This window comes from Caretta caretta, chromosome 9 (genome assembly GCF_965140235.1).
Source record: "Caretta caretta isolate rCarCar2 chromosome 9, rCarCar1.hap1, whole genome shotgun sequence".
In the NCBI taxonomy this organism is placed as follows: Eukaryota; Metazoa; Chordata; order Testudines; family Cheloniidae; genus Caretta; species Caretta caretta.
In genome coordinates this window covers 101,907,646-101,928,456 of record NC_134214.1, presented here as the reverse complement: position 1 = coordinate 101,928,456, position 20,811 = coordinate 101,907,646, and the positions used below count along the sequence as shown (strand labels likewise).

At 46.4% G+C, this 20,811-nt stretch overlaps 1 protein-coding gene across 13 annotated transcripts in view; it reads left to right on the top strand.

Annotated features, from left to right (window-relative positions):
• The window catches only part of HTR2C (5-hydroxytryptamine receptor 2C), a 459,369-nt gene that overhangs the window by 92,225 nt on the left and 346,333 nt on the right, over window positions 1-20,811 (top strand). For 5 of the 13 annotated variants that reach the window (XM_048864041.2, XM_048864040.2, XM_048864043.2 and 2 more), the window contains exon 2: window positions 7,090-7,163. The exons of 6 other annotated variants lie outside the window; for them this stretch is intronic. In XM_048864041.2, the coding sequence (XP_048719998.2) occupies window positions 7,111-7,163 (53 nt within the window). In that variant the 5' untranslated portion in view covers window positions 7,090-7,110. Of the gene's footprint in view, window positions 1-7,089; window positions 7,164-20,811 lie in introns of those variants that run through there. 2 more of the 13 variants (XM_048864035.2, XM_048864032.2) reach the window with 2 other exon arrangements.

Genomic DNA, 20,811 nt, shown 5'->3' with positions numbered 1-20,811 from the left:
AGTTTCTCCAAATGGAGCAAGTGGGACAGACGTATCTTGTGAATTTCATCCTGCAAACGTTATTTTACAAACCAGTGTGTTTCAGGGACAAACCCTACCCCCCACCCCCATGTCATGGGAATCCTGACAGGCAGCAGAACCAATAAACTTCTGCTGCACCAGGGGAGGCAGGATTTTGAGAGCCCGCTGCAAGGGCTCCTTGGTAAGACAGGGGTAGGGTGATTGGCTGGGAGACCTGTGGCTATGCAGATGCAGTGAACACCATCGAGAGGCTGCTCTGAAGCCTAGGAGGAGGTGTCCATTCCCTGACACCACTGAATGTGCCCCCTTGTCCGTCCGTCCCCTGTAACCCCGCTCCCCCACCTGGGCCAAGCCTATTGACTCATACTTAGTGCAGGGACCAAAATTAGGCCCTTTGTCTCAGTTTCTGCCCAGTCTTCTGGACATGGCCCCAGAACCACTGCACAGCCCCTCGTCCTCCTCTCTTGCCGACAGGGTGGCAACTAGGTTCACAGAGTGAACTCTAGTTCTTACGCTGACATACCAGCTATGGAGGCTCCATTCCTACTGTTTGGCGTGTGGGGGATTCCTCCTCTCCTTCCTCCTGCTCCAGGCCCTGCCGTGATACCTAGGTTGGGCACTGTGCAGAGGGTCTGGGATAAGGCTCAATCCTGCAAAGTGCTGAGCACTCCGGGCCACTCAGCAAAGCACATGTCCAACGTCAAGCACTCGCGCTGTCCATTGAAACCAACGGACTTCTCGAGTGCCCGACGTCAAACACGTGCAGCTGGGTTGGCCCAGAGTGCCCAGCACCTTGCAGGATCGAGCACCTAACATCCTAAAGCATTTAACACCATTTGTTATCCTTCTGACAGCACTTCCCTTGCACATGCTGCTGCACCTTCTGCGTTCTTTATTGCAGCTGACACTGGGGGTTACAATGACTCACAGGGGTAACTTTGCCTGTTTTCCCCTCTCCTTTCGCTGAAACCGTATGGGTTGTTTTACTTCTAATCAGTAGGGCCCTACCAAATTCATGGTCCATTTGAGTCAATTTCATGGTCATAGGCTTTAAAAAATTGTAAATTTAGTGATTTCAGATATTTAAATCTTAAATTTCACGGTATTGTAACGGTAGGGTTCCTGACCCAAAAAGGGCCTGTGGGGAGGGTCGCAAGGCCATTAGAGGGGGGTCGCGGCATTGCCACCCCTACTTCTGTGCTTCTGCACTCAGAGCTGGGCCCTTGGCCAGCAGCCGCCGCTCTCCGGCCGCCCAGCTCTGAAGGCAGCGGCGCAGAAGCAAGGGCGGCATGGCAGGGTATCGCCACCCCTACTTCTGTGCTGCCATGGGTGGGGCGCTGCCCGCAGAGCTGGGCACCTGGCCAGCAGCTGCTGCTCTCTAGCCACCCCTCCCTGACGGCAGCGCAGAACGAATACTGCGACCCCCCACAAAAACCCTGCAACGCCCCCCACAACCTCCCCCTGGTTGAGAAACACTAGCCTGCCCTGTGAAATCAGTATAGTAGAGGGTAAAAGTACACAAAAGACCAGTTTTCAAGGTCTGTGACGCATTTTTCACGGGCTGTGATTTTGGTAGGGCCCCACTCATCAGCGTTAAAATGCTATTTAGAATTAATTTATATCTAGATTCAGTTCCTCCATAAAACTTTCTGTGAACATATCAAGTCTGCAGGCTCATGTATAAATACACTCCTCCTTTCTCAATCCAGCATCGTTTCCCAGAAAGCTTCCTATAATCCCATTTCTCATGCTCGCTGTCATAAATATAAAGGGAAGGGTAAACCCCTTTGAAATCCCTCCTGGCCAAGGGAAAGCTCCTCTCACCTGTAAAGGGTTAAGAAGCTAAAGGTAACCTCGCTGGCACCTGACCAAAATGACCAATGAGGAGACAAGATACTTTCAAAGCTGGGAGGAGGGAGAGAAACAAAGGGTCTCTGTGTGTCTGTATGCTGTTTCTGCTGGGGATAGACCAGGAATGGAGTCTTAGAACTTTTAGTAAGTAATCTAGCTAGGTATGTGTTAGATTATGATTTCTTTAAATGGCTGAGAAAAGAATTGTGCTGAATAGAATAACTATTTCTGTCTGTGTATCTTTTTTGTAACTTAAGTTTTTGCCTAGAGGGATTCTCTATGTTTTGAATCTACCCTGTAAGGTATCTACCATCCTGATTTTACAGAGGTGATTTCTTTACTTCTATTTACTTCTATTTCTATTAAAAGTCTTCTTGTAAGAAAACTGAATGCTTTTTCATTGTTCTCAGATCCAAGGGTTTGGGTCTGTGGTCACCTATGCAAATTGGTGAGGGTTTTATCCAACATTTCCCAGGAAAGGCGGGGTGCAAGTGTTGGGAGGATTGTTCATTGTTCTTAAGATCCAAGGGTCTGGGTCTGTAGTCACCTAGGCAAATTGGTGAGGCTTTTTACCAAACCTTGTCCAGGAAGTGGGGTGCAAGGTTTTGGGAAGTATTTTGGGGGGAAAGACGTTTCCAAACAGCTCTTCCCCAGTAACCAGTATTTGTTTGGTGGTGGTAGCGGCCAATCCAAGGACAAAGGGTGGAATATTTTGTACCTTGGGGAAGTTTTGACCTAAGCTGGTAAAGATAAGATTAGGAGGTTTTTCATGCAGGTCCCCACATCTGTACTAGCATTCAGAGTGGGGAAGGAACCTTGACACTCGCCAAAGCCGTGTTTTTAAAACTTTTCTCTAACATCTCTCATAAACAAAAATCTACTCTGCGATAATCAATCCATGTCAAGGTGTCCCTATAAGAGACGACATCTGCCTTTCTTAGGCATCCAAAAGCCCCGTTGATTTCAGTGCGCCCATGGAAGGCAGGATCAAACCCTTCATGTATTTTCTAACATAGATAAAACATTTTATCTGAAGTGGAAAAAACAATGATACGAGAGAGAGCGAGCGTGAGAGACAGACAGAAAGTTACTTTTATGTTAGCTTTGCTCCACAATACTTTTAACGATGGATGGGAAGGTCCTTTGCTATTCATAAATGTGCAATACAATCCACTGCAAAAGTTTTATTGATATATAACAGTGATTCTCAAACTTTTGTACTGGTGATCCCTTTCACATAGCAAGCCTCTGAGTGTGACCCCCCTTTATAAATTAAAAACACTTTTTTGTATATTTAACCATTATAAATGCTGGAGGCAAAGCCAGGTTTGGGGTCGAAGCTGACAGCTTGCGACCCCCGATGTAATAACCTCGCAACCCCCTGAGAGGTCCTGATCCCAGTTGAGAACCCCTAAAAGCTGCCAGTAGTTTTAGGATTTGTTTATATTTAGAGATTCAGTTTCATCTGCAAGTGAGGCGAGTAGAGAGAGACTTTGAGCCTAGAACAAAATGAGCACATTTAGTGTATCTTCACAGCTTCCATTCCTGTCCCCCATTTCTCTCCTTATTATTGAGACAATCTGATAAGGAATTTTTCCTCCCCCTTTTCCCAGAACATTTGTAAAGAAATGGTATAACCCAACATAGCAAGGGAAGTGCAACTTAAAGGTCTAATCATGCAAACTCTTGCAGGACTGGGCCCTAAATGGGTCATTCCATTAACCCCCCACATCTCGTGCCTGAATATTTTAGCACATACAATATCTGGATACTCTGAACACTTGTTCTTCTCAGGCCTCCGCAGTGCAGTGCAGAGTTAGGAATAGGAAAGCAGCCTCAGGTTAATGGAGCTTTATCAAGGATTTCAGGTGGTAGATCAGACCTTTGACATTATTTTAGGGTAAAGACCAGTATTTCATGACTCTTATTTTGATACATCTCTTCCCTGTTTACATGGATCATTTTCTTAGCTTCCTTCGTCTGTTTTCTATATTTCTTAGTTTATCTGAGTGAGAAGGTATTGGTCGGAATTCTCAGCGTTAAATGCCTTTAGCCAGCTGTCAGTTCGGTCTCTGGACCCAACTTTCCCATATATTCATGTCCTGCATTTTGATGAGTAAACTGGCACAAACATTCCTCTGCTGACTTGGGTTCCTAAATATGGGATGTGTCTATGCTGGTGCAGCACATCCAGAGCTCAGAGACAGCGATGATGAGCATGACAGAAGAACCGAGATGGAATAGAATAGAAAATTGTGCCCTCTTTCTTGCTCTCCAAAAGCTCAAATTCTGCTTAACTTGCTTCAGCATATAGGGATGGATCTGAAGTCAGTGCACAGGGTCATTAGCTTAAATGGGCTTTGGATCAGCATCTTAAAGCGGCACTTAGAGAGGCCACCAATTCTGCCACGCCCAGTTTTTCATTTTGTGTGAGAATTTAGAAAAATAATTCCTCCTTGGACTTTCTAGTCTCCCTTTATTTAACTATTGCTGAGTAATAACTCCTCTGCCTTGGTGCAAGAGATCCATTTTGCTTTCTTGTATTGAGCCTTCATGGCAATTTCAAGTCAGCCACTGTTCACTGAAGTGTTTCTAGTTACTGCATTCTCCTGCTATCGGTGTATGGTATCGCTTTGTTCTGGTACATCTCTGGCAGCTACCCTAGCTGGTTTATGCCTCTGTAGATAGTTATTAATTTGAGTGTCTCTTTCTTTCAGCCTTTTCCCACTTGCTGAAACATTGCTAACGCAAGACTGCCAGTACAGTACCTTTCCCCTCCATCTCCCTTCCGCATGGAGAACGTTACTCTGAGCCTGCTGCACAATACACACTCACTCTGGCCTTTTGCCTCTTTTCTTTCCATATCCTGAGAAGTAAATCAAGATGAAATAATTAAACATACCCTGTATAAAATGCATATTTTACCTTCCTAAATTTCAAATCTGTTGTTAGACTGAAATGTGCTAATGGTCGCCATCAAGCAGGTCTTTGATCTGTAGATTAATTACAGACCTGGATAAAACTGATGGGTGTGCTAACAACCCCTTTTTCAGGCTAAATAGGAGGAGCAATTAAACCCCTTTATGGAGTGAAAGCTGGATACAATAGACCCTACTGCCCAAGGTACTGGACTGCATAGCAGAGCCTGAGCAATGTTAAGCCATGTGATCCGAGAGGTTTCGCTGGGACTAGTTCAAACACACAGGGGCTCTCAACTTCTTCTAGGAGTCTGATTTGTTTTGTGCACCCCAAGTTTCACCTCACTTAAAAACTGCTTGCTTACAAAATCAGACATAAAAATACAAAAGTATCACAGCGCACCACAATTGAAAAATGGCTGACTTTCTCATTTTGACCATATAATTAAAAAAAAATCGATTGGAATATAAATATTGTACTTTCATTTCAGTGCATAGTATATAGAGCAGTATAAAGTCACTGTATGAAATTTTAGTTTGTACTGACTTTGCTAGTGCTTTTTATGTAAAACTAGGCAAATATCTAGATGAGTTGATGTACCCCCGGAAGACCTCTGTGTACCCCTGGCTGAAAACCTCTGGGCTAGGGGATGGCTTTGTTACAGGTATAGGGTGGGGGGAGAAGCAGCATGAGCATGCCTCTGGGACAAAGCTGAGAGACCGCTTCTTTTGGACCCAGGACTGGCTGGAAAGGCACATTTGGATTTCTGATCAAGGAAGCTGTCTGCTGCTGTGTGCTCCTATTGTGTTAATGGAAATGGAAATTTGTGGACATTCTTTGTAAATAAACAAGATTGCACAAAGAAATATCTGATTCATATAATTACTTTCTCCTCCTAATGGAAACAACCTGGCAATGCCCCGAATATTGGCTAAATGCTTGTACCAAGGGGAGGGCAGCACTATTTTGTGAATATAAAGAAAGGATAATTAATGCACACAGACATCATTTTACGGGGTCAGTAGCTAGTCAAATAGCGACTTTCTATTTTTAAAAAAAATGCTTTATGCATAGAAAATATTTTATAGTAACTTTTAAATGTCCGTTTTGATATTAAGACCTAAGTAACAGTAGCATGACATGTTTTGAGAAAAAAATAACTCACGTACAAAGAATAATGGTGTTATTTTCAAAGCATTCTTCATGCAGAATACAAGTTATGGGTCTGCTCATTCAAAACTTTCCTTGAAATTAATGGAGATGAAGGGTATGCAAAGAATGAGAGTCTAGGCTGTGTTTTGTATGAATTTCAGGGCCGAATGGTTTTGTTGCGGGGGTGGAGATAGGGCGAAAAGGGAATCTGGAGTAATTCCAGTGAAGTCAGATGACCTCTTCCAGATTTACATTCGGGTAACTAAGCAGAATTTTACCATTGCGCATACCTACTCTGTGCCCATTTTACCAGTATGGGAATGCTCATCTTTGAGATTTTAAAGCACATTTTAAATTTAGATGATTAGGATGTTCTGGGAGGATTTTTTCCTCAACCCAGAATGAGGTCTATCAATATTTCCTCTCCGGTGTGGGTATCTTTGGAAATATCGAGCTGCTCTCGTGTGTTCTAGGTTTTACAGTGTTGCATGCTCATTGTCATGTAACCTGTGAGCGGCTGAGACCAGGCCTGTCTTTTCACTGTGTTTCTATATAACACTGTGCACAATGGAGTGCGGTACCTGTAGGTATTATTGCAATACAAATAATAACTTCTGTAACCGCCATAACTGATGCAATGGTCTACTGAGTAAATGTGACACTTCATGTAAATGCCACTAATGCGTAGCTAGAAAGTATCTCCTTATGGCATTATGGAGGGCCCACTCAGCTCTATGTCTTCTTGGATCCCTTTGAAATTAAAACATTTAGGTCTTATATGAATAGTCCCTTTGAAATCAACAAAATCACATGAATAAGGGCTTCAGGATTGGGACCTAAACCCCCGGCTTGCTCCCCCGCAACCCTCCCCCTCACCCCAAAAAAAAATTATGTTAAATTGTGTCAAAAGCTCTAGTTAGCCAGGAATAAACCAGCAGCCATGTGTTCGTTTTAAAACCCTGCGTTTTGCCATTTAATTCCTGCTCTAATTAATTACTGTAGGGCTGGAAATTCTATGACTCTAGCTTTCCTACAGTGATGTCAAGGAATTTTATGGCTACTGTAATGTGCTGTCCTAGCTACAGTGACTAGCTAAAGTGTTTGTGGCAATTCAGTGTTTAACAGCGAACACGTTTGCTTTTATAGGGAAAGGAGGAATCCAGACTAATGCTTTCAGCAAACAAACCATGCTGTCACCCCAACACGCTCCTCTTCAGAATGTAAGTACATGCTGAAAACCAAATTCGCGTTTTGCTTGTTTATGAATCGGTTACAGTGGAGGCCGTGAATGGCTGGAGTTAGTGTTATCATTTATTATTTGCATTGCAGTAACACTGACAGGCCCAGTTCAGGAGTGGGGCTTTATGGCGCTAGGTGCCGTACAAAGAGAGCACAGAGCTGGAGATCTTACAAGTTGTGAAGTGTATATAAAACAATGTGAAGGGGCGGGGGGAATGGGGAAAGCTAATACAATCGTGCATAGGCCAGAAACATCTCTACATGGGCCAGAGGTGCGTAGCCAGATGGCTTCATGCTGCTTACGTATGGTCTGAACAAAACTGAATAACGTAAGCTAAATATCCAACATCTCTTCTGGCTGCCTACCTAGCTAGTATCCCTTGCCAGTTCGCTGTAGTCACTGGGGGTGGGGGGACGGGATGGGTGTGTGTGTGTGGAAAGTGGAGTGGAGAGAGTGGCAATTTTAAGGTAACATTTGTCAGAGGAAAAACTGAAGCAAAACTAAAGAACTGTCCAATCGTCTGGTGAAAACATAGCCCTTCAGAAGCAAAAAACCATGCTGTTGCTAACAATCCCTTTTGCGCTGAAGAAGGGAGGATCGTTTCATTTTATTGCATCTGGAAACAGACTAGAGCAAGTCCTAATGTCTCTTTGATTTTCAGACTTCACAGGGGAAAGGTTACAAGGGCAATGCAATTAAGACTTGCAAGCAGGAATAGGCAAAGCTGAGGAACACCATTAATAGACCTCAAATTAACTTGGACAAGGTGAATTTCAAAAAAGTAAATTAGATAGTATAAGATGGAGTGATGGCCCTAATTCCATCCATTTAATAACCCCGGTAACTCCTCATCCTTCCAGAGAGGTGGGCTGGGCTCTGCTTGTGGGGTCCCAGACCTCAGGCTCCAGCCCAAGCCCAAACATCTGTGCCATGTTTACATCCCTGCAGCCCGAACCCCATGAGCGTCAACTGACCCAGGCCAGCTGTGGGTGTGTAATTGCTGTGTAGACGTACCCAAAATGTCCCAGAGCTCTTGGCTGAGATTTTTCTCATCTCCTTGTCTCATTCTCATTTCCCCTGCCTGTATTTGCTGTTCTCTTGTGCTGATCCCGAGCAGGGTGTGCTGCTGATAGGTCTGGGGGTTACTCAGCATTCAGCAGAGGCTCAGTGGATGCCCAGAGCTTGCTCAGCAGGTGAGCGTTTGATCACACCAGGCTGAGCCAAAGGGTCTGCAGCACAGACTTTCACTTGAGGGTTAAGTGACCAAAATGGGCTTGTCAGTAAGTAGAACTGGAGTGGGAAATCAGGTGTGCAGCAGCCATTTTGCTTCCCGTAACGTACCAACTTCGACACTGTTTGCAAGAAAGGGTCATTCAGTCTGAAATTATGGTAGTTTATTGTGTAAAAAAAAAGTTAAAATCAAAACAAAATGCTCTGAAATTTTCAGACTGAAACACTTAGATTGACCCAATACAAAAACCAGTTTGGATGATCAGTCCATGAACATTTTCATGATTTTGACTTTTCTTCACAATCCAGGATGGGAAATGTTTTTGAAATCTCTCTTCCCCTCCCCCCGAATGAGAGAACCATTTCCCACTCAGCCCTGTGAACCATAAACAAACATAGCCATGGCCTCACCCCATGGAAATGTCTTAAGGGACTTAAGAAACGATAGCTGTTCTAGAGAAATTTTGAACCATCCTATAGAACTGAATAGAGAAATCTGTCCCTAGCATTCGCTATTGTGCCAGATAGGTTTTTAGAGTAATTTCTATAGAACTCCATTGCCTTTATTTCCTGTTAAATGCTACAGGACTTTGGCACTTGTTGGCAATGCCAGCCCCTGGAGATGTTCTTTCAGAATGTAGACATTTGACATTCTGCGTGTTACCATCTTCCCAAGAGCGGCTTGCTTCAATTTGCAAACTCGTTAACAGCCAGAGTGAGAATGCAAGAGCTCCTGCAATGCGCTGCATGAGCCATGCAGATCACCGTTGTTGACTATGGAAATCCTTTGCCGACGGGCATAAGGCACAGACTGCATATTCATAAACAAAGTCCTCCTGGCCACTTTCATAGTGCTGCCATATACTGCAGGTCTGTGCAGTTGCTGAGCAAGCTGGATTATCTCTGCTCCATCCTGTTGGACGGAGACCAGGTAAGTATTTGCTCAGCATCCTTGACAGCTCTCTAACTTTTGCTGTGCTTCTCCAGCAAGTTCTGCATTTCTTCAGGACCAAGCACTGGATGTATCGTTGAATTGTTTTCTTCTTGCTCTGGTACGCTTACTGCACCAGGGCTTTTATTTTTCTCTGAATAACCTGACTTTCCGTCCCCGGATTTATTGTACAAACTATAGCCTTTAGCCTTGCCTTGCTGCTTGCTGACCAGCCTGCCTTCCTCTCAGGGGCTCACTTAATTTCAGCTCTGCTTCTTTAAAAACATTGTTACTTCTACAGCTGTACGAATGTGGTTCTGCAGTGAAAATGACCATGGGAAAATGGCACTTTCTGCTACCTGTGTGTATTACTGGTCAGTTCTAGTGGCTTCAGTGGCTAAAATATGGTAGCACACCAAGGTTGGTGTGCTCACCTCGTGGTTGGGCCACACAAGAGGTTAAGAGTCTACTAATGCTACCTGATGATAGTTACACCTTCTAGAGCACGTGTAAAGTTCTGATGTTTTTAGCATTGAAGGTCCTGTGTTGGCTGGTGGTTACACCAGCACAGTGGAGAGATGGTGAACTGGGTATGGTTCCTTTGTGTTCTTCACCTAGTAGAAAAACGTACTGCCTTCAAATCAGCTGACCCTATTAGTGCTCAGTTAAGGAAATGGGGTTACACAGCTGTCATGGACGGCCTAATGAAGTTTGCACAACGTTTATTTACTGCTGACATGGGAAAAGAAAAGAACCCAGATTGCTTCTCACTTGGCAGGGCTGGCAGGTAAAGGGAAACCTCTTTTTACTTCTCAATGGAGCACATTTGATCTGAAAATCATTGGTAGACAGTGACCAGGGAACCCCACAATGCCGCTTGCTCCAGTTTAGCTTTTCAGATTAGAACATTGGCCCCTTCCATTAGGCCTGGGAGGTGGGATATTATATATGGTGGTAAACGGCTATAGAGACTCTCCAGAGTGAAATGAAATGGCCACCTATGTTTGTTTCTCTTTTTCCCTCATGATGCAGGACAGATCTTTGCAGCGTCTTTATAGTCCAGTATCTAGGGCATTGCCACCTGCAGAAAGTCATTTTGTCTTACTTTGGTTTCTTTGTCTCCTAGGTTTTGCTTCCCACTCTCATGCCTGTCAAAACAGAAGTTTTCCCCCAAATATGGAACTGGCTTCACTGATTAATTTGCGAATTATTGCTGTCAGATTTTCCCTTTGAACTTCCTTGTTAATTTATCTTCAGGAAACATCAGATATCTCTGAGACAATTAATCCAAACATTCAATTAAAAAGAGGCAAATTTAGAAAAATCTCCAATTAAATATTTAATTAGAAATCTGAAATGACATAAATGAAGGAAACCTAAAAGGCCTGCTGTAAAAGGCAGCTGGTTAAATGCCAATCTCTCCGTAGTGATTTGGGATCAAAGCTCAGGCTTGTGATCTGTGTAAAGCTGAGGATATGAACGGAAGTTCTACAATAGTTATGTGCAGGCCTGATCTTACTTTAGCTTTTCCACAGTCCCCCTCGCACAAAGGGGCTAATGCCACCAGGAGAAGCCCTGGCAGCACGGCTCCATAGGCGCCATGGTGCCTGGGAGTCAGGGCACCCGAAGCGAGTGCAGATGACTCAGGCCTCCTGCGAATCTCCCAGAATCTGCATCTCCCTGGGCAGAGGCAAACTGCAGTCCTACCCTGGAATTATTTGGGAAACCTTTGGGTGAATTCCTCTTGTGGAGCTGTCCCACTTCCCCTGGGCAGAGCGGGTAGAGGCTGGGAGTCAGAGGTGGGAGAGTAAGTGAAGACTGTTCTGTAGTGAGAGGGACCGTTGGTGATATTTGTATCAAAGAGCAGGATGTGGAAATTCATGGGAGAATAATGCAGTGCCAGCTGGACAGGGGAGAACAGCAGTGCAGTTTGCAGGGAGACACACTGGGAAGAGACGGTCTGCACAAGTAACTGAGCTGTACTGCAGTTCAGCCAGTGGAGTCACCCAGATACCCTGGGGCTAGGGGGCCTGTATTGTGAGTTATCCGCTCCTGTGTAAAGGGGTTCTGGGAATGTAAAAACAAAAGCCAGAGTTTCTAGCAAAGGATGAGAAGTCATTCTGCAGTCCCTCCAAACACTCCCCTGGCAGCCGGGGGCAGGGGGGCAGAAGGGGGAAAAATTTCTCACTACAGCCTGAAGGGGCTGAGAGATGGGCTTTTAATGAGCGTGAGACACAATGCAGCTGCTTTGCCAGCTCTAGGTGAGCCTGGAGGGGGACGGGGGAGCCAAATGTGTATCTGCTCCTGACACGGTATTGAAGAAGGACCCTAGTAAGATGATCTCATAGTGGCAAACTATAGCAAAGGGTATAGGTTCCCTGCCTCCCTGCTGATGACTCGCTCAGTTCAGTCAAGGTGTCTGACACAGTTAACGTCCCCCCACCGACGCATCTAGCCATCCTGAGTGCAGAATTCTTCTTGCCTTCCTCCCAGCAGCTCTTCTCCATCCTGTCTGCACCTTCTGCCATCCACCTTTTAGCTCAGGTTCCCAGCCTGGGAGTCATTCCCAGCCCCTCTTGTTCTTTCTCTCCTCACACCAGGTCCAGACACTCACTGAATCCTCTTACTTCTTTCTGCACGTCATGTAAAAGCCGCCCCACTAAGTGCTGTCCATGTTCTGGGCAGCGCCTCTGTCGGTGACTGACTGTGTCCGTCATCTCTGCAGACTCGTGGGTTCCCACCTCACATAAAACCACCTCACTTTGTTCAAAATGGCCTGTCTGACCTCACTGCCCAGCCCAGCTGCCCTGACTCTCTTAGTGCCCTCCTTGAACCCCGTCACTGCCTCCCTCCAGTCTACGTGCCTCGTCCTCCCTTTGGGGGCTTCTCCAATCTCATCACTTCCAGCTCCCCCTAGTCTCGCCCTGGCTCCCAGCTGGGAGATGGGTCCATTCTCCTCTGGCTCCCAGACAGGAGCAGGGTCCAGCCACTGAGCTCTCCAGGGAAGCTGGTGCAGCTGGGCTGTAGCTGCCTGGCGTTCTTGTCAATTTCATGGCTCCTGCTGTGCAATTGACAAGGCAGCCAGTGTTGCCCTAACCAGGCGGACATAAGCCCTACACCTCTTGAGGAGGTGGAGTTACTCTGTCGGTGTAGCAGGGCACTTACATCGGCAGGAGCAAGGCTGTAGCGTGGACACTGCCATAATTCGGTCAACATAAGCTGCTTTACGTGAGCTAGCTGTGTAGTGTAGACCAGCCCTTTGACTGGGAATTCTAGTGCAAGAGAGAGTAGTGAGCGGCGTAGTTCCACGTATTATCCAGAAGGCTCTGCCAGGTCACTACTGCTTCGTAGGTATGCTGGGTTCTAAGCACTAGGAACAGAGTGAAATATTTGGATGTGCACTTCGTTCTTTCTTTACAAATTCCAAAAGTAGTGATCCACAAGTGTAGGGGATCTCAAGTATGGACTTCGTGCAGGGAATAGTATGTGCTCCTGTAAGGTCTGCACCGATGGCCCACTGCCACGGATGCCCCATCACACTCCATGCTCCTGCTAGTCTTTTATTTTTTTAATAGAAATGTAGGCCATGTGGAAGTCACTGTGACTTGTATGTGCACAGGGCCTGAAGGATCAGCCTTTCAATCCCAGAACAGCTGCGAAAGGCTAAGAGGTGATTTTCAAGGTACACAGACTTGTGAAGCAGAACGCATGCTGCCCCTGGCTGGCACAAGGACCTCTGGGCAATGAGTAACCTGCATGCGTGCACACGGGTTAGTGTGCACACCTCAGATTAGGTCTCTCATTAAACCTTTTTCTAAATGAACTGTCAGGAGACCAGAAAACCTGCAGTAAAACCATAAGGCAAGCCACTGAAATACACACAGCTACGGCCACTAATATGAGACATTTGCCCCCCTTTCTGTAAAGAATAAAAGTAATGTTTATTATTTTAAATTAGCCATGCAAACGATTAACTCGAACAGAAAATTATCTTTACAAGGCTGGAAAATGAACTGGAAAATGCTGTGGGTGGTAAGATGTGTCCAACATCCTTATTGGAAACTTGTCACCTCTCTGACTCCCCTTGGAAAAGGAGAACTGCATCTCTACATTAGCTGACGCTGGGAGAAAAAAGGGTTCTTAGTGACAGGTTCCCAACAGACCTAACCCACTGCTCCATGACAGCAAGTCTCCAGCCGGTGTTATGTGGTGCTGTGCTGACCTTTCACCTTCTAGTGCCAAAGCTAATCTGAGCGGTTACAATGCTTCTGGTAAGCTTTCTACGAAACAAACAACAGTCATGATAAAAGGCCTTTTAACCAAAACTGAAAGCAGAATCTGGCAGTGTCTCCTTTAGCTGTTGTTTGTGGAGCACTGGCAACATACCCAGCACTGCCTGCACCTAGGGGGTAGGGAACGCCCTGCCCAGGGCAGACAAACGCATAAAACACCTGGAGACACAATGCAATGGGTTCAGCACACATTTTGCTTCCTAGCGTCTTTGGCTCCGATTAAGAGACAGCAGCACTGTTCAGGGTGGTGGGATGAAGACTAGCAGGCTGCATGGCAGGACCGTGTCCTGAGGAGGAATCTGGCAGACGTGTAGCAAGTGTCCAGCCACTCCAGCAAATAGGGGGGCAGGGTGGACATGAGTGAGAGGGAGAAGGATAAAAGGCAGTAGGTCAGGCATGAAATCTTAGAGCGAAAGGACTTTGGGGCTGGGGGCGTAGGTCTATTCTAAGAGAGGACATGATGCAGTGAACAAAGTGTGAATTTACAGTAACCTTGTAAATACATAAAAGACCTAGGTGGGACTGACTAGAAAATTTAGTACCCTAATCACGAAGTGCGTGATACAGTGTGTTCACCAACCGTGTTAAGTCTAAGTGTGCTAAGCTGATTCATGAGTCTGTGCTTTGGATGTGTAGCATACCTGGTTCCAACCCCTACGCTTGAGCCTAATCAGCAAGATGGCAGTTTGATTGTATGCCAGTATGCCATCTCTCTTGGACATTCCTGTTCTGTGGACCATGCAATATCTTCCTGAATGTCTGCAGTAAAGAAGCATCCACTGAAATACAAGAGTATTCCCTTGGAAAATCCAGAGGGAGTTTTAGATTAGTTTGCTTTCCCCTGTTTAGATAAAAATGAGTGAGCAAAATCTGCCTGGAGAGCTCTGATGGAGCTGACTGAGATGTGACTCTTCAAAGGGCGCGCAGAATTGGCGTGTTAAAGCACATCAGAGTTTCCATAAGGACCCCTTTTATTGAAGTGCCTGTAGCCGCATAGCAGCCCAGTGTAAGTTCACAGCTTCTTTCCACAAGCCTTGACGCAGGAGAGCCCTTCTCTATCTCCCACTGACTTCTTGGGCACAGACGCACATTCCTAACTGCCCTTCCCGGAGGGGGCCTAAGGAAGGGGGGAATTTTGGTTCCTCGTGCAAACCCAGAGTAAAAAGGGTCTGCATGATGGGCCAATCCTGGGGATGAAAAGGTCCCCGTCAGCCTTCAGGCAGGGTACAAGGCAGTTGCACAGCCAGGCGGTGGCCCCTGCTACAGCCAAAGTAGTGCTGTATCACTTGTTGCCAGCTGCTTCCCACCTCTCTGCTCAGAGCCGGTGTATGTCGCAGAGCCACTGGGCCCTCCACCAAACCCCTCTGTGCTCCCGTGAGGAGTCTCTGCTCTGGGATGTGCAGGGCCTCGGCGACAGGTGGCTCAGCATCTGCGGCACGTACTTTCCCCTCCGCCATCTCCTAGGGGAGATGGTCTACCAGCCTGGTGGGCTGTTCAGAGCATTTTATGGACATGCTTAGATTGGACATCCGGGGGGGTACTCCTCAGCCCTGGGGAACCAAACGGGTCTCCCACTCGTGGGCGTGCAGCTCACCTTCCTGTCAGTGGGTTTAGGGGCCCATTCCCGGAGGCTGGCTGAGAAGTGAGCATGCCTCCCTGAGGCTTCACAGATTCTGCCGCAGGTTCCAACAGGTGGACGTCACTGTGAACTGACTGTGGAGAAGTGATGGTGAGGAGAAATGAGTCATTTAAATGAGCTAGTTTCTCATAATATCAACTGACCTGAGTACACTGGCCTGTTCTGTGACTAGCAGGTGTAAGCCATGAATGCGTCTGACTTTGTTTCAGAACAAGGTAGTCTTTTAAGTCAGAGCTCTGCCTGCGCAAAGACTGCAGGATCCGGCCCGTTGTGTGACAAAACGGAACCTGTCTGTGGGAGTGCGGAAGACTTCTGCGCTGAACCCACAGCCGTGAGAGCTCCGCATTTACTCCCCCTCCGTAAAGACAAAACACGGTGAGACCTACATTGGTGCTGTGGGGATTAATTAGTTAGTTTGTCCCCAACTCTTCTCTTTGCCTGTTGTCTGCAGCTTGGTGCCTGATCTGGACTCCCTGGTATCCTGACTCCAGCTTGGGAACAGAGTCCTTGGCTGCCCATGACCCAGCCCGATAGGGACAGGCAGGACAGATGCAAACTCTCAGCCATTAGTGCTGGAAGGGGAAGGAAATGGTTGATTATTTTTCTGCACAGAGAAAAGATTTGGTTCCATGTCGGATTTTAAGAATGGTCCTGATCCAGTGATTTCTGAATCAACTAATAATGGTTCCAATTTAAAGCCCTTTAGAGGACTAAGGGAAAGGCTTGCTTCATGCTAATCGGTAGTTTCTGAAAGCCTGTCACAAAGCCACCCTCAAGAAGAATGGATCTGACAATTGTAGCTCTCCAAACCTGACAGATTAAGCAGTTAGACAGTTGAAATGTCACACTGGTGTAAGCGCTGGGAGGTAGATTGACACACATGCTGAGAGAGAACAGGCTTGCATTGCTGCAGTCTAGACAATTGATGCCTATTCCTCAGGTCTCATAAAGTTCTGTTTTCCATTGTATTCATCACAGCGAGAGCATAACAAATACAGTCGCTAGCTAGCTCCACAGCTCTAAATCAAAGCAGCCAAGTGTCACAACATTTCCATGTCACACGTTTTTGAGCCAAAAACAATGAGCACAATGTTTTTTCCTAAATACATTTACTAAAAATGTCTGTGTCTCTAGAGGTCCCAGGACCCAGCTCACCTTTCCCTCTGCTCTGTGAGGTGGCAGGGACTGTGGTCAGCAAAGCCTTCCACACATCCAATATCCTGCAAGATGGCTGGCCATCCCCTTACCTGGTCTGTTCTGCTGGTAATGAACTGAACAGGGCAATTAGCGAGTGATCTATCCCCTGTCCTCCACTCCCAGCTTCTGGCAGTCAGAGGTTTGTGGACACCCTAAGAATGGGCTTACGTCCTGACCATCTTAGCTAACAGCCATTGATGGACCTGTCCTCCATGAACTTATCTAGTTCCTTTTTGAACCCTGTTATAGTCTTGGCCTTCACCACATCCCCTGGCAAGGAGTTCCACAGGTGGACTGTGCATTGTGTGAAGAAATACTTTCTTATGTTTGTCTTAAACCTGCTGCCTATTAATTTTATTGGCAGGTTTCAGAGTAACAGCCGTGTTAGTCTGTATTTGCAAAAAGAAAAGGAGTACTTTGTGGCACCTTAGAGACTAACCAATTTATTTGAGCATGAGCTTTCGTGAGCTACAGCTCACTTCATCGGATGCATACCGTGGATACTGCAGCAGACTTTATATACACACAGAGAATATGAAACAATACCTCCTCCCACCCCACTGTCCTGCTGGTAATAGCTTATCTAAAGTGATCATCAAGTTGGGCCATTTCCAGCACAAATCCAGGTTTTCTCACCCTCCACCCCCCCACACAAATTCACTCTCCTGCTGGTGATAGCCCATCCAAAGTGACAACTCTCTACACAATGTGCATGATAATCAAGTTGGGCCATTTCCTGCACAAATCCAGGTTCTCTCACCCCCTCACCTCCCTCCCAAAAACCACACACACAAACTCACTATCCATAGGTTTTTGGGAGGGGGGGGGAGGGGGTGAGAGAACCTGGATTTGTGCAGGAAATGGTCCAACTTGATTATCATGCACATTGTGTAGAGAGTTGTCACTTTGGATGGGCTATCACCAGCAGGAGAGTGAATTTGTGTGGGGGGGTGGAGGGTGAGAAAATCTGGATTTGTGCTGGAAATGGCCCAACTTGATGATCACTTTAGATAAGCTATTACCAGCAGGACAGTGGGGTGGGAGGAGGTATTGTTTCATATTCTCTGTGTGTATATAAAGTCTGCTGCAGTTTCATAGAATCATAGAATCATAGAATATCAGGGTTGGAAGGGACCCCAGAAGGTCATCTAGTCCAACCCCCTGCTCGAAGCAGGACCAATTCCCAGTTAAATCATCCCAGCCAGGGCTTTGTCAAGCCTGACCTTAAAAACCTCTAAGGAAGGAGATTCTACCACCTCCCTAGGTAACGCATTCCAGTGTTTCACCACCCTCTTAGTGAAAAAGTTTTTCCTAATATCCAATCTAAACCTCCCCCACTGCAGCTTGAGACCATTACTCCTCGTTCTGTCATCTGCTACCATTGAGAACAGTCTAGAGCCATCCTCTTTGGAACCCCCTTTCAGGTAGTTGAAAGCAGCTATCAAATCCCCCCTCATTCTTCTCTTCTGCAGGCTAAACAATCCCAGCTCCCTCAGCCTCTCCTCATAACTCATGTGTTCCAGACCCCTAATCATTTTTGTTGACCTTCGCTGGACTCTCTCCAATTTATCCACATCCTTCTTGAAGTGTGGGGCCCAAAACTGGACACAGTACTCCAGATGAGGCCTCTCTAATGTCGAATAGAGGGGAACGATCACGTCCCTCGATCTGCTCGCTATGCCCCTACTTATACATTCCAAAATGCCATTGGCCTTCTTGGCAACAAGGGCACACTGCTGACTCATATCCAGCTTCTCGTCCACTGTCACCCCTAGGTCCTTTTCCGCAGAACTGCTGCCTAGCCATTCGGTCCCTAGTCTGTAGCTGTGCATTGGGTTCTTCCGTCCTAAGTGCAGGACCCTGCACTTATCCTTATTGAACCTCATCAGATTTCTTTTGGCCCAATCCTCCAATTTGTCTAGGTCCTTCTGTATCCTATCCCTCCCCTCCAGCGTATCTACCACTCCTCCCAGTTTAGTATCATCCGCAAATTTGCTGAGAGTGCAATCCACACCATCCTCCAGATCATTTATGAAGATATTGAACAAAACCGGCCTCAGGACCGACCCTTGGGGCACTCCACTTGATACCGGAGTTTCCACGGTATGCATCCGATGAAGTGAGCTGTAGCTCACGAAAGCTCATGCTCAAATAAATTGGTTAGTCTCTAAGGTGCCACAAGTACTCCTTTTAATTTTTTTGGGTGATCCCTGGTTCTTGTGTTATGTGAAGGAGTAAATAACACTTCCTTATTCACTTTCTCTCCCCCAGGCATGATTTTATAGACCTCTCCCATATCTCCCTTTATTCATCTTTTTTTTTTTTTTAAACAGAATAGTTCCAGTCTTTTTAATCTCTCCTTTTATGGAAGCTGGTCCATACCCCTAATCATTTTCATTGCCCTCCTCTGCACTTTTTCCAATTCCAATATAGCTTTTTTGAGATGGGGTGACCAGAACTGCACACAGTGTTCCAGATGTGGGTGTACAGTAAATTTATATAGTGGCATTTTGATATTTTCTGTCTTATTGTCTATCCCCTTTCTAATGGTTCCTCGCATTCTTCTAGCTTTTGCCATGGCACATTGAGCAGATATTTTCAGAGAAGTATCCACGCTGACTCCAAGATCTCTCTTGAGTGGTAACAGATAATTGTAACCCTATCACTCTGTGTGTATTGTTGGGATTATGTTTTCCAATGTGCATTACTTTGCATTTCATAGAATCATAGAATATCAGGGTTGGAAGGGACCCCTGAAGGTCATCTAGTCCAACCCCCTGCTCGTAGCAGGACCAATTCCCAGTTAAATCATCCCAGCCAGGGCTTTGTCAAGCCTGACCTTAAAAACCTCTAAGGAAGGAGATTCTACCACCTCCCTAGGTAACGCAATCCAGTGTTTCATCACCCTCTTAGTGAAAAAGTTTTTCCTAATATCCAATCTAAACCTCCCCCACTGCAACTTGAGACCATTACTCCTCGTTCTGTCATCTGCTACCATTGAGAACAGTCTAGAGCCATCCTCTTTGGAACCCCCTTTCAGGTAGTTGAAAGCAGCTATCAAATCCCCCCTCATTCTTCTCTTCTGCAGGCTAAACAATCCCAGCTCCCTCAGCCTCTCCTCATAACTCATGTGTTCCAGACCCCTAATCATTTTTGTTGCCCTTCGCTGGACTCTCTCCAATTTATCCACATCCTTCTTGTAGTGTGGGGCCCAAAACTGGACACAGTACTCCAGATGAGGCCTCACCAATGTTGAATAGAGGGGAACGATCACGTCCCTTGATCTGCTCGCTATGCCCCTACTTATACATCCCAAAATGCCATTGGCCTTCTTGGCAACAAGGGCACACTGCTGACTCATATCCAGCTTCTCGTCCACTGTCACCCCAGGTCCTTTTCCGCAGAACTGCTGCCTAGCCATTCGGTCCCTAGTCTGTAGCGGTGCATTGGGTTCTTCCGTCCTAAGTGCAGGACCCTGCACTTATCCTTATTGAACCTCATCAGATTTCTTTTGGCCCAATCCTCCAATTTATCAGCACTGAAAGCCATCTGCCATTTTGTTGCACAGTCACCCAGTTCTGTGAGATCCCTTTGTGACTCTTGGCTATTTTGAGTAATTTTGTATCACCTGCAATTTTTTTCTTCATCTCCAGGGCAGGGACCCAGCATCAGAGCTTCTCTAACGGCCAGTGGCCATAGCATCCTGCCCCCCTTCTTTCCTTACTTTCTGTTCAGTCCTCCCCATCTCTGACACTTGGAGGCAGAACTGCTTGGTTGGTGATAGACCACGATGAGGAAGACCTGCCTCCAGATCCAATTTGCTCTGGCTACAATGGCACCCCCTGAGGAGTGCGTCATGGGTGGTATTTTGTGCCTGAGGGGCCGCTGCTGCTTGTCTTCACTTTCTGGGTGCAGGTGTTTTGTGCCCGTCTCAGACACCCAGAGGAGCTGACATGGCAGAGCCCGAGCCTTCAGAACAACAACAGTCACCCACTCTGGCCTTCCCCTCTGCCCTACGCTGCGGGAGGGCTGGGGACGGAACATACTGGTCATGATGCGCTGCCTGCAGCCGGCTCTGTGGGAGACAGACTCTTCTGGAGCAAGGGCACCAGCTGCATTAAAGATTGATTTGAAAAATGTGGTCTTGCTTCATGGAATCGATGTTCCCTGATCCTGCCGTATGGCTGACTTAGATTTGGAACAAGGAATTTTGCCTCAAGCAAAAAACCAGAAAACAAAAAAGCCCTCAACTCTCTGCCTCTCTTCCTGCCTACCAGGGAATAGGGACTCCGTATCAAGACATAAAGGTAGAGAACATTTGGTCTGTTTATCATTTTGC